Source organism: Equus przewalskii, chromosome 11 (genome assembly GCF_037783145.1).
Source record: "Equus przewalskii isolate Varuska chromosome 11, EquPr2, whole genome shotgun sequence".
NCBI classification, from domain to species: Eukaryota; Metazoa; Chordata; class Mammalia; order Perissodactyla; family Equidae; genus Equus; species Equus przewalskii.
Window position 1 is genome coordinate 27,251,700 of NC_091841.1, and position 13,589 is coordinate 27,265,288.

Consider the following 13,589-nt stretch of genomic DNA (forward strand, 5'->3'; position numbering starts at 1 on the left):
ATGAAAATAAAGGGAGAGAATGCTCTCCAACTCATTTTATGAGTTGGTATAATGTTGATATAAAAACCAGACAAGGGCAGTGCAGGAGAGGAAAAGCTTAAGCCATCTCACTTAGCCCGGATGCCCCAAATTCCCCAAACATCAGAAAACCAAAACCAGCAATATATTCAAAAATACATCATGACTTTTATTCCAGGAATGCAAAGATGTCTTAATGTGAGAAACCATCAAGGTATCTCACCACACTTACAGATTAAAGGAGAAAAACAACGTGACTAGCTCAGACTGCCCTATGTGCTCCACGGCACATATATATGGGTGGCCAGATGACAAGGGAGGAAAGTAAGCTGGGCTGCACGGGGAAGCTCTAGAGGAAATGATCTGGTTATAAAGGTTGGTCCTAAAGTGACAGAGGTGCCGAGTCTGAAGGGTCACAAGCGTCAAACTTAACTGCAGCAGGAGCAGCACTATGAGGCGACCAGTCACATGAACTGACCACGGCTCTTAGAACACTCAGCTCATTCTAGAAGATCTATTCATACACGGTTGGATTCCACCAAGTTGGGAGAATAGAGATGGAACTCAGCCTCAAAGAATGACAAAGGAGAGTAATAAGCAGACTCTACCTCCACCAGGATGCTTAGCTGCAACCCACAGGAGGAAAATGGCTGATAAGACATGGAGAAGGGAAGATTAAAGGGTTTTAGGGGGAAAAAAGAGGTTATTATGTAGATCACAGACTCACTGAGTGCTGGAGAAAAACATAAGGACAAGCTTACAGATATAAAGCCAAAAAAGTCACATACACACAGGATAAAGTGGGGAACTGCCAAAGGAGTACTTAGAGGAAAATTTATAGCCCTAAATATATTAGAAAACAAGACTGAAATTAAGCATACAATTCAAGAAGCTAGAAATGAGCAAATAAACCCAAAGAAATAGAAGGAAAAGGCCAATAGACAGATATCTCACAAAGTTAGTCAAAGAAAATAAAATACATAGAACACAAGAGAAATGTTTGTTGGTTTCATCTGCTCTCGCCCCGTGCCCCCTTCTTCTATTCTATGGGAAATGCATATTATATGGAGCAGGTGTGGTTCATCTTGCCTCTCCGTAATCCCCTATCCGCCCCACTGAGCCCTGGCCACAGTGACTGCTCAGGAGAGGGCGAGTGACCTGAGCAAGACCACTCTTCCCAGAAATACAAGGACCCCGAAGAGGGAACTCTTTGTAAGGACTGAGTATAAACTGGAGCTTCCTGCAGAAAACACCTGTAGGGACAAAGGGATTGATCTACCAAGAGGAGCAGAGACTAGCCGAGAAACAAACGAGGAGAAAGCCCTGACGAAACCATGCTGGCCCTGCACCAGCTCTGCCGAAAGCTCTACTCTTAGACCTCAGCCAGTGAGACCTTGTTTGCTTCTGCTAGTTCAAGTTAGATTTTGTCCCTAAGTAAGAAAGTCCCCAATAATACAAATATCATGCATGACTTTTTGCCCAAAAAACCTTAAATATATATGAAACATACGATCCAAAAAAATATAAATTACCAAAATTGATTCAAGGACAGCAAACCTGAGTAGACAAAATACCACAGAAGGAATTAAAAGGCAGGCAAAGATCTACCCCTAAAAAAGGGCATCGAACACAGATGTTTTTATAAATTCTACCAAACTTTGAAGAAACCAATAATTTCTTTTCCATAAATTATTCAAGCCCAAAGAAAAAGAGTAAATGTCTCCTAATCCATTCTATAAGGCTAGCATAATGCTGTTATCAAAATGGGGCAGGAAGATCATTAAAATAAAAAGTGAAATTGGCCCAGGGATACATATAAAAATCCTAAATAAATAATATACCATAAAACTAAGCAAAGTTTATATCAGAGTGCAAGGATAGTTCAACATTTGGAAACCTACTAACGTAAATCAGTACAATAAAGAAAAATCTTTTGATTATCTCAATAGATGTTGAAACTCATCAGTGTTGAATAAAGAAAAAAATCCTCAGTAAGCTAGGAACAGAAGAAAACATCTTCAGCCTGATGAAGGTTATCTACCAGAAACCTAAAGGAAGAATCCCATTTTGTGATGAAACGTGAGAACCATTTTCCACTAAGAGAGGAACAAACAAGGGTGCCTTTCAACTTGTCCTGGAGGTCCTGGCCTCTGTAATTCACAAGAAGAAATGAGTGTAAAGGACAGAAGTGCCTCTAATAGGATATGATTTGACTCTCCAGCCAGAAAGCCAAGAAAACAAAGTGAAGAACTATTAGAATTAACGAGAATTCAATCAGATTACCAGGGGAGCACACAAGGATGAGAGCTGTCCTATGTGCCAGTGACAGTTAGAAATGCAGTTTCAAAAGATCTCACTCATAACAAAGAACGCTAAAATTCCTAAGACTAAATTGAATTAGAAACATGACAGAAACATATGAAGACAACACCTGACAAAAGAATGTACATACCTCATTTCTGGGTTGGAAGATTCAAAACTGTTAAATACCACTTCTCTCCAAATCTATGAGATTTAAAACCACGCCACAGAAAATCTCAACAGGATTTTTTAATAAAATTGACAAATTTGTTCTAAAGTTCTTGTGTAAGAGAAAATAGGAAACTTTCAAGCACCAGAGGGGCAGGGGTGAGGGAGCTATGAGATGTCAATCGTGCTACAACATGTGGTACATGCACACTAGATCAACGGGACAGATTAGAAATTCCAGACAGATCTATACACATGCAGGAGTTCAGTTTATTTTAAAAAGGTATTTAAAATCACTGAGGAAAGAATGGCCCATTCAATAAATGGTATAGGGACAAGTGGCTACCCCTTTAGGGAAAAAAGCTATCTCCCATAGATAGATAGATATGTGTGTATCTATCTTTAACTTGTCTGAAATTTATCTTCAGTGTGTGTATATATACACATATACACACACATTTTCATACGTGTATAGAGACACATACATATACATATGTGTGTATATTTAAAGCTATATTAAACAAACGTAAGAGAAAGTGAATGAGGAGCAGGTAAATGAAGTGGTAGCTGGAGAGAGTGGGATCAGACAGGTTTCTCTGATTGCTTTTCAGATGGCAGACTCTACAGCACATTCGATGGTAACACATGCAGCAGAAAGGACGACAATAAAACAAAACCCACAAAAAGTCCTTAAGTGAGAGAAGAGACAAGCTTCAAAGCACAAAAGGAAAGGTTGAAGTCCCACTGGATTACAGTGGGGAGTAACAAGGAAGATCTGTGAGCACACTTGTAGGGTTAGCAACAGAGAGGCGAGAGTCCCCTTCAATGGCTACTATTTCTTAATGAAGTGCGAGCTGCGGTTGGTAACCAGCTGGGGAAGGGGGAACTGACAGACAAGACAGAAGTTCTGACAGACAACAGCCCAGAGCAGACGTGCTAGGCAGTGCTGAGCATCCGTCTGAGGTTCGTAATTATGAATTTAAGGTAAAACGAGGGGCCAGGTTGGCTTTTCTCTGGGATTTAACGTGGGCGCAGGCACAGAGGTGAGTGAGTGGGTCGGCCAGGGTTAGGGTTTTACTAGAGGAATACAATGGAGGGAGACAAGGGAGCGGAGGGGGTAGACTGTGGGAGCGATGCTGCACAATGAGGGAAGTGAAGACAGGAGCATAATGGTGAGAACGTGGCAGGGCTGATTTGGAGCATGAAGATAAAGAACTTTTGCAGAGGGAGTAGCTGAGTAAGCAAGAAGGCCAGAAGGTAATGACTGCACAGCTATTTGAATTCAGAAGGTGCTGCAATTTCTAGGAAGGTCAGGGGTCCAGGGAGTGACTAGCGATGCAGGAAGCAGGCCTGGAACAGAGGGCAAGGGCATTAGTGATGGGCTATCAAGGAGCCACAGGGTCACAGCTTTGAATAGACCCATCCACGGATGTGGAAAATAATGACACGAGCAGGGGTAGAAGACCCTAAGCCAGACGGTGAACTTTGATGACTGAGCAGTGAAGGTCAACGCCAGCAACGAAGAGGGAGAGCATACAGCCGGAGGTAGACGCTTCAACGTGGGATCATGTGGTTTGCAAGACGGCTGAGGAGTGACGGTCTGAGTAGCCATAAGCAGGGCACCAACCAGGGGAGGTACACAGTAGCAGGGAGGCAGGCACTCCTGCAGTCACAGGTGACTAGAAAGGCAGGGAAAGCAGCTTACCAGGCACCATGGAACTTGTCCTGAGTGTCTCATAGAGGCAGGTGGGCACTAGGCCCTATGGCTGTGATCCTGATGCCTGAATCAGCATTAACTGGAAGCACGCGATGAAGTGGTACTGTCCTCAGTTATTAAACACGTGCGAGGAGCCACAGCACGGAGCCTGGCACTTTCTAAGTGCCCAATGAGAGAGGCAGGGAGAGAGAGAGAGTGTAGGGAAATTCCAGCTATTCCCCATTTCCTGGCCATTCAGCCCACCTGCCCATGAGGCCTCCACGAAGGAGCAGTTTTTAACTTCATCACAAGTCCCTCTTCCCTCCAGAAAGCCACTCGGACACCGGCCAAGTCACCACCCACCAGGGGTTTAATTCTCTTGGGTCAGAAGGTCAGTTCAGAGAGGGGCTCTGCCTTGTCCCCATCCAGTGGGGAAAATCTGCAGAGCACCCTGGGAATGTCCAAGCTCAGAGGAGCCACGGAGTCTCTGAGCAAGAGGAGAAGTGGGTTCTGGGGTCTCAGGCTGTCTCCTCCTCTTCGCTCTCCTCCTCACTCTCGTGATACTGTCTGCGGTTGGTGTTCACAAAGAGGTCAGAATCGTCTTCAGAGCTGGAGTCTTCTCCTGATGACTGCGGCTCCGCTGAGAGTTCTGGCTGAGTCTGCCTGCATGAGGGAAAAGGAAAGTGTTAGCCCAAGGCCTTCTGGGGAACCAGATCTGCAGTTCACGAAAAGGAGGACCATATGGCCAAGCAGTCAGGGCTCAGCGAATCAGACAAGGAAAGAGTCAGAACAAACAGCAAGAAAGCTTGGCCAAGGAAATCAGGCTAAAGACTACCGTCCACCTCCACCTCAAAAGTTCACTGGAGGGGCCAGCCCCATGGCCCAGTGGTTAAGTTCGTGCACTCCGCTTCAGCGGCCCAGGGTTTCCCCGGTTCAAATCCTGGGCACGGACATGGTACAGCTCATCAGGCCATGCTGAAGCGGCATCCCACATGCCACAACTAGAAGGACCCACAACTAAAAATACACAACTATGTACCAGGAGTCTTTGGGGAGAAAAAGGAAAAATAAAATCCTTAAAAAAAAAAAGTTCACTGGAGCCACAGGGTTTTGTTTTTTGGTGAGGAAGATTTGCTGTGAAATAAGCTAATATCTGTTGCCAATCTCCCTCTTTTTTTTGCTTGAGGAAGATTAGCCCTGAGCTAACACCTATGCCAGTCTTCCTCTACTTTATATGTGGGTGGCCGCCACAACATGGCTTGATGAGTGGTGTCGGTCTGCGCCTGGGATTTGAACCCGTGAACCCAAGCTGACAAAGCGGAGCACACCAGACTTAACCACTATGCCGCGGGTGGCCCCAGCCACAATAATGATTCTATTACCATCGACTAACGCTCAATGGACCCACATTATATACCAAGTACTATTCTAGGCAATTTTATAAGCATTAACTTCTTTAATCCTCCCAAAGTTCCCATTTTAAAGGTGAGGAAATGGAGGCTTAAGAAATTAAGTAACCTGCTTTAAGTCACAAAAGTGGCAAAGCCAGGATTTTAACCCAGGGCATCTGACTTTCAAGCCATACTCATAACCACATATTACACCGCACACTGAAGAGCTCTTACCAGGGATCCCACGTAGGGAGAAAGGCAGGCTCTATTTTCCTCTCAAGACACCAAGGCTTGAACCCCTACTTTCTGTCCTCCCTACCCCGAGGCTTGTTCCTCACCTGTTCCTGTTGTTCTGTTTCTCAGCCGCTTCGGAGAAGGCCTCAGGCCTGTGCCAAGAGAAGAGCCAGGGTCAGAACGGACAGAGAAATCTCCCAGCCAAAAAGCTGTTTCCAGCTGTCCTTGCCTGAGATGTCAGGATCCTCTCCCACCCCCGATTCCACAGCTAGAAGTCAATCCCCCCAGAAGCCAGAAAGCCACAGACCAAGGGGACTACCTACCAGAGCCCCTCCTTCTGCAGAGAGCGCACATGGTCCTTGCAGAGCACAAAGGAGATCTCAGCCTTCACCTTTTCTCCCTCTGCAATGGGGTCAACAATGAGAAAGTCCCCTGGAGGGAGAGCGGAGAAAAGGCAGTCAGTCCTCCTTGCAGTGGGGGAAGCCAAGGCCACAGGAAACGCTTCTGTCTCCTAGAGGCCTGCCTCTCTCACCTCTCTTAATCCAGATGTTCTTGCGGTATTTGGAAGGCATGCTCACCAGGAAGCGCTGCCCCTGGGCTGTCTCCACTTCATGCAGATTGTTCCCTGGGGTCCTGAGTACCTGGTCCAGCAGAAACCAAGAACCAGTCAGCCTCATCAGCCAGCTCAAACACGCTCTGAGCTGCCCTGCACCCTACCCCCACTCCAGGGGCCCAATGGGGGTGGAGGGGTAGTGGGCAGAGCAGCTTGTGCCCAATGCCACTCACCCTCACGATCTGCTGCTGGTCAGAGGGCACCACGTGCTCCCCCAGAACCTCCTTCACCACATGCTTCCTCTTGGTGGCCTGAGACATGCTGGGTCCTGTCCCAGGGAGGTGAGGGACGCACAGACTATCAGCTCCTCCTTCTGAGTTTCCTGGACAGCAGGCTCGGAACCCAGGACTGTTTTGAAGACAAGGAGGGGCCTTTTACTGAGGAGTGACAGTGTCCTGGTTAAGAATGTCGGCTCTGAAATCTAATTGCTTGGATTCAAATCCTACCTTGGCTGTGCCTAGCTGTTCAACTTCTCCGGGCCTCAGAAAAAAACAACAACTAACTCGGAGCATTGTTATTAGGAAGAGATAACGACAACAGAACACTTACCACGGTGTATGACACATAAGACAACTGGTACTATAAGTACCGGCATAACCACAAAAACTACGTGTTCTAGAGAAAGAAATCATCCCGGTAACCGCTGGGGAACGAGCGTTAGATAAACTGTATCGTCCTCAGCATGCTTGCACATTCCAAGCGTAGCAGAGCCCCACAACACGGATGCTCAATCTCTCAACACCTCACAGGGAGAGACCAGGTGGGAGTCCACCGTGATGGTCCAAACCGGAATGAGTTAACTGAAGGTCGGGGTAAGCCGGCTTGGTCTGCGGCATCTGCTCTACTCCTGACTTGGGTACTGCGAAAACAAGGACTGGTGCCACCAAGACCTATGGTTTCCAAAGGAAACTCCGAAGTGTCACCTCTAGCTGCCCTCCTGCCCCCCTCCCTCCCTATCCCGGAGGAAAGACGCTCAGAGAAGGAGACCCACACTTACTCTCCGGCCCTCGTCGCCCACGGTGCTGCCTGAACGACCCCGTTTCTCCAGGCTGGACGCTGAGAGTGGCTCGTCCACGACTCACTTGGCAGCTGAGCCAAGGAAAGCACAGAAAAAGGACTTGCTGGCAGTCACGACAGTTGCGTCGACTTGAACTCAGGTCTCCGGCACCTCCGGATCCCGTCCCACTCCTACAAGCCCGACGCCGACGGGGCCAACGCGGGGCCAGCCTGAGTCGGCCCCTTCCGAGCACCGTACTTCCGGCCCTCTCGGAAGCCTCTCGGCCACCCCCACCCCTCCCCCGCTCCTTGTCCGTCCCTCTAACTCTTCCCATCGCCAGGTCGGCGGAGGCCAAGTCCTAGAGTTCCGGGTGTCGGGCAGCAGGGAAATGAAGTTTTCTCCTCCGAGGCCTCTGCTCCCTGAGACCGGACATGCTGCCGAGAAGCGAGACCCTGGAAAGCAGCCTTGCAGCCAGTAAAGCGACCAGAAAGAAGCGCCTATTAAGGGTGCCGTCGAGATCCGGAGCGTCTCATCTCTATGGCTCTAGGCGGCTAGAAGTGCCCAATTTAGGTTTTTAAGGTGGCTCTTGAGACGACCCGGAAGCGGAAGTGGAGGAAAGTTCTAGTGGGTTGAGGCAGCGGCGGGAGCAGGCGGCTGGCGGGAGGAGCCGTTAGGGGAACCGGAGCCGTGGGTGAGCGCGAGCCGTGGAGCGGGGCCTCGGCTGGAAGCCAGAGGCGGCGCGGGGAGGAGGGCAGGAAAGGGCCGCATGCGCCGTGGCGGACGGGGGATGCGCCCTCGGCCCGGGCTGGGCCGCGGCGCGGGGAGGGGCCGGGGCGCGGCGTGTGGGCGCAGCGGCGCGCTGGGGGCGGGGCGATGCGCGCTGGGGGCGGAGCCGGCGGGGCGAGCGCAGCGGGAGCCCAGGCGGGGACCCCGCGGGGCTGGAGGGGCAGGTGTGTGCGTCCCGGTCTGCGCCTGCGTTCTGGGAGCGGCCTGTGGGGGCGGGTGGGGCGGACAGACCCCTTATTTGCTTTTCAGAGCAGGTAGCCGGCCCAGGTAGAGGCGCTGTCGCCTTTGCCCAGCCAAGGTCACAGAGGGAGTGAGAACTTCAGGGCGGCCCCTGAGTGCTGACCCTGGGGCTCTTCCCACTGACCCGCGTGCGCCACCTGTTAGGGCAGGATAGTTTTTCCTCTGGAGCAATACCAAAAGCGAGTTCCCGCTGGAGTGGAAAAGACTTCTTTTGAATAGTGGGGAAAAGACTCTCCTTGGTCTCGGCTTTCTCATCCGTGGAATGAGAGGAATCGAGTAAAAAAGCCCCATCACGGCTGGTCTAGCTTCCTCTTCATGAGATTCCTAATGGGCCCTCTGGAGTTCCCCGTTTTTCAGCCCTAACCTACCTTTTCTTGGGATTCCCAGGTTTAGCCTGATCAAGATGACAACGTCTCAAAAGCACCGAGACTTCGTGGCCGAGCCCATGGGGGAAAAGCCAGTGGGGAGCCTGGCCGGGATTGGTGAAGTCCTGGGCAAGAAGCTGGAGGAAAGGGGCTTTGACAAGGTGTGGGGTGGCCGCGCGCACCTGGGGCGGGCTGGAGGTGGCAGACCACAGTGTACCCTGCAGTTTGGGAGTAAGGAACGTGAGTGTACTTGTTGGGGGCAGACGGTGTATAATCTGAAGGCCTAGCCAGATTATGTTGTCTTTGAGGTTCTTGTGCGTTTTTATTGTTTGGTTGTTGGTTGGGGTCACGTGCCTTGATGCCACAATAGTGGTCTTGTTCTTAGTCCCAAACAGCACTTAACGCCACCTCCTTTCTTTGCCTGTCTCGCAGGCCTATGTGGTTCTTGGCCAGTTTCTGGTGCTAAAGAAAGATGAAGACCTCTTCCGGGAATGGCTGAAGGACACGTGTGGCGCCAACGCCAAGCAGTCCCGGGACTGCTTTGGGTGCCTGCGAGAGTGGTGCGACGCCTTCTTGTGATGCTCTCCGGGGAGCCCCCAAACCCCAGCCCCAACATTGAGTCTCCAGAGTTTGCAGCCGAGTGGGGACTCCCCCCCCGTCCTCTACAAAGGAAAAGATTGCTGTTGCGTACTCACTTCCGATGTACTCGAGTCTTTTGGGAGTTCTCTCCCTTCACCGTTTCGACTTTTTTGGAATTTTCGCTCTTGCATGCATCTCCCTTCTCCTTCCCCTGCCAGTTTCATGTCGATGACCAGCTTTTCTGAGTGGATTCCTAGCCCCTTGCCTCACTCCCACCCTCACCTCTGGTCTGTTTTATGCCATTTGGCTCCCTTTTTGGCAGACAGTCCCTATCCTTGTAGAGTTTTTTAAATCAATAAAGTCAGTGGCCTTCACGACTGGGCTTCGTGTGTGAAAAGCAGGTGGGCTGGGAGTTGTCCTTTCCCCAGACTGACCAGGTCTGCTGCACCCCTTATCAGTGCAGATCGAAACCAGCAGCTTCCTTCCCACCCTGCAGGGAGCCACCCCAGCCACGTGGGCCTCCGGCAGGTGCCTCAGAGTGTCTCAATCCCTTAGTAATGTGGGAGAGAGTGTAGGTTGATCCCTTCCTGGGATCCAGATGGGCTATGGTGTTCCAGAAGTCCATCAGCACCTGGGGGCTGGGCAGCACCTGGCGGAATAATCAGTGGGAGTCAGAGGTTCCAGGAAGAGGGTGGACCAGCTGTGGCTAGCATTCACCTGCCCATCCTCACGTGCTCTCCTGGTCTCTGGAGGAGTGGGCAGTGCTCTGGCCACGTGCCCTGCTCTCTCAGGGAGGCAGAAAGAGCCTGTGCATCACAGCTGGGGCCTTGAGTGAGTTACACTTGTATCTGGTACATTTTCATTCTGGTGGGTTTTTTTTCGTTTTTCTTTTTTGAGGAAGATTAGCCCTGGGCTAACATCTGCTGTCAATCCTCCTCTTTTTGCTGAGGAAGACTGGCCCTGAGCTAACGTACGTGCTCATCTTCCTCTATTTTCTACGTGGGACGGCTACCACAGCATGGCTTGCCAAGCAGTACCATGTCCGCACCCAGGATCCGAACGGGCGAACCCCGGGCCGCCAAAGCGGAACGTGTGCACTTAACTGCTGCACCACCGGACTGGCCCCCATCCTGTTTTTTGTTGAACACTTAGTGTGACCCAGACCCACAACTAAGATCTTTGCCAACATCTTTTTCTTCCACAATAAGTAATTTTCTGTTTTAAAGGTGAGGAAACGAGGGGCTGAGAGAGGCTAAGTAGCATGTCCACGGACTTACTGCTGGGAAGGAGGCAGGCTGGCCCTCAAAATGTAACTTGGAAACGCATGTACCTGAGAGCCCTGTGTTCCTTAGCGCTGTTACTCGGCCTCTCTGAGCCTCAGTTTCCCCACTTAGAAAATGAGATGTAAGGATCAGATGAAACTCTAGCTGTGTAGCACCCAGCCCCACTTGGCTTTCATTCCTCGAGCGGAGCGCCGTGGAGGACCTGCTGCTTATAGAATTTTCCTCAGAGGGCTTACAGTCTGATGAGGAGAGAGTGACAGATAGTAAATACAAAAATTGGGAGAATATCAGAAGATTTTCATGATCTCGGTAGAGAAAATTAGGAAGAAAAACTTGGTAAGTTGAACTCCATTAATAGAAACTTTGTTCATCTCAAGATAGCATAAAGAGAGTGAAGAGACTAACCCAGGGTGGGGAAGATTTGCAACACCCGTAAACGGCAAGGGTTTGGATCCAGAGCACATACGGAAGTGCAGCCAGGAGAAAGCAGACGACACAATAGGAGAGTGGGCAGAAGAGATGAAAGCCCGAGTGGATACCCAAATGGTGAATAAGCCTGTGAAAAGGTGCCTGATCCCATTGGTAATCAAATGCAAATGAGATGCCATTGTACGGAAAATTGTAGACAATACCACGCGCTGTGAGGGAACAGAGCAACAGGAACTGAGAGCCAGGTGGTGGGAGTGTAGATCGGTATGAACACTTGGGGAAAACATTTGGGCGTTTTCTAGTAAAACTGAAGATAAGACCCATCCCGTGACCCGGCAATTCCACTCCCGGGGCTGTGACCCGGGACACACATACTTGCGCCAGCACCTGTGCGGACATTCCCAGCAGCTTAGCTGATGACAGTCTAGCGATACCAGTGGAAAGGAACAGGTGACAGCCGTGTACGACCCGTGAATCTCAATATTGAGCGAATAAAACGAAATAGCGCATCATGTGATGCCATTCATGTCAAGTTAACGAGTGAATTCTTGCTTGGGGATTGCTACAGAGGTGGTAAAACTAGAAAAGCCAAATGTTTATTGCAAAAGTCAAAGGTAAAGAAAAAGAAGTGGCAGTGATGACCTTTGGGGGAGAGAGCCCGATGCGGTGAGTGGGGCCCTTGGGGGCGGGAGAGGCGGTTTCCATTTCTTGTCGTGTGCGGTGCTGCTACAGGTCTGCTGGTTAAAGTAAACACTTAACGTTCTCCGTACTTTCCATTAGCTACATCTCAGAACAGTAGAAGGATAAAAGGGAGACCAAAAATAAAGACCCGCGGACGGAGCGAGTAGTCAGAAACTCATGCTCATTAGGTGCAAGGCTGGGTCTGGGAAGGGGGAGTGGCCCCCTTGGAAGGACACCAGGTGGCCAGAGCAGAGCCCCCTTGTGTTACAGGCCACCTGGGAGAGTGCCAGTCTGAAGCCCCGACCGAGGTGGGAATGTGGGCTGTCCCTGGAGTTTCAGGCCGTACTGTTTCGGATGTTTTCCTGCATGGGTCCAGGGTCACCTCAGAGTGCCCTCCGCCTCGACCCTGTGCTGGGATGCTGTCACCCAGGCCTGGTGTGCTTAGGTGGGGGTTCGGCAGGGCCACGGCCGCCCCCCCAGCCCTGACGCTGCCAGGTTGTTGCTGGCACCTCTGAGGTAATGGAGATTCCCTCCTCCTCCGCGACGCCCTTCCCATGGGTCCTGCCCACGCTGGTGGCCCGGTTTTGCCTCCTGTGGCTCTGGCCCTGGGGCCCGCCCAGCAGAATCCTGTGGGACGCGCTGCCTGCTCTGCTTCCTCGACGTGGGCTCTTTCCTGCCTCCACCACAGGCTTTGTCTCTGCAGGGGCTGGAGCCTGCCCACGCGCCTCTCCCTCGGGGCTCAGGCAGTGCCTGCGACATGTTGGCAGGCCCCAAACCCTCTCTCTGGGCTCCTTAGTGCATTCCACCCAACTTACTGGATCAGTCCTGGGGCAGCAGGAAACAAAAGGCATCTAGAAAGTACCTGTGACACTGTGGCCTCTCAGAGACCCAACCCCGACTGGGCAAGACAAAGGGACGAGGTCTGGAATGTTGGAGAAAGCAGACCTGGGGGGACAGGCAGGAGTCAGGTTATGTAAATGTCAGCTCACACTGCCCAACAGGACGGGCCTGACCGGGGGCATGGGTGGGCCTGGAAGTCAGCAAACATTGACCCCGGGGCCCCCTCCCCGGCTGCACCCAGCCAGACCTTGGTTCCCTCAGCCGGTCTAGTCAGGAGTGCTCAGATCTGGCCCAGAGCATGGAGTGAACCCAACCATGCACTGCAGGGCCCTGATGGGGTGCTGCTGCCCCTGGAGAGGAGGTAGGGGAGGCTACAGGACAAACCCAAGCCTGAGACACACCTCCCCACCCTGCCCCAGGCGGCCCTGATGGTGTGAAAGGCTCACAGTACGTGGTCACGAGTATGTGACTGTCATCCCCCTTCTACCTTGCCTCCAGGGACCCAGGGCTCTCTCTGCTGCCACTCCTGCCTTGCCTGACGATAGCTTGAGAGAGCCAACCAGGCCCAGTTCTGGTCTCAGTTCCTCCTTGACTTACTGTGTGACCTGGAGCAAGATGCTTCACTGGTCTGAGCCTTGTCTCCTCGTCTGTCAGCTGGGGCAGGGTGGTGAGGACTCCATCAGCCAATGAACCTAAAGCCCCCAGCACTGAGGAGAGCTCCTCCGCAGAGGGGGGCTTTAACCGCTGGGGGCTCACAGCTTTCCTCCCTACAAGGTCTCCTTTCCAGGGGGTGGTCCCACAGCGAAAGGGAGCAGAGCCCCGGGGGAAGGAACCTAGCTAAAGCTTCAAGGAAGAGTGCTCTGGGGGCAGCATGAAGGCCCTGGGTGGCCTGATCCCAGGGGGAAGGGGATGTCAAGGGCTCGGCCTGGTCAGCGGGACCCATCAGCCAGAGGCGAGAGAGGGGTGCA

General features: G+C 51.5%; 2 protein-coding genes across 3 annotated transcripts; one reads left to right on the forward strand and one right to left on the reverse strand.

The window, feature by feature from the left end:
- Positions 1-2,550: 2,550 nt before the first annotated feature.
- On the reverse strand, positions 2,551-7,689 carry EIF1AD (eukaryotic translation initiation factor 1A domain containing). Its single transcript, XM_008533083.2, has 6 exons — positions 7,419-7,689; positions 6,595-6,769; positions 6,341-6,449; positions 6,132-6,240; positions 5,913-5,960; positions 2,551-4,846 (listed from the first exon to the last, which is right to left on the reverse strand). The coding sequence occupies exons 2-6, from the start codon at positions 6,679-6,681 to the stop codon at positions 4,702-4,704; spliced, it is 498 nt and encodes a 165-aa protein (XP_008531305.1). The 5' UTR covers positions 6,682-6,769; positions 7,419-7,689; the 3' UTR covers positions 2,551-4,701.
- Positions 7,690-7,721: 32 nt separating this feature from the next.
- Positions 7,722-9,762, forward strand: BANF1 (barrier to autointegration nuclear assembly factor 1). 2 transcript variants are annotated; one of them, XM_070565545.1, is made up of 3 exons: positions 7,722-8,109; positions 8,832-8,970; positions 9,242-9,762. In XM_070565545.1, exons 2-3 carry the CDS (start codon positions 8,848-8,850, stop codon positions 9,386-9,388), a joined length of 270 nt encoding a protein of 89 aa, XP_070421646.1. In that variant the 5' UTR covers positions 7,722-8,109; positions 8,832-8,847; the 3' UTR covers positions 9,389-9,762. The 2 variants fall into 2 exon arrangements, with proteins under 2 accessions (XP_070421646.1, XP_070421645.1); XM_070565544.1 differs by lacking the exon at positions 7,722-8,109 and adding an exon at positions 8,277-8,368.
- Positions 9,763-13,589: the final 3,827 nt, after the last annotated feature.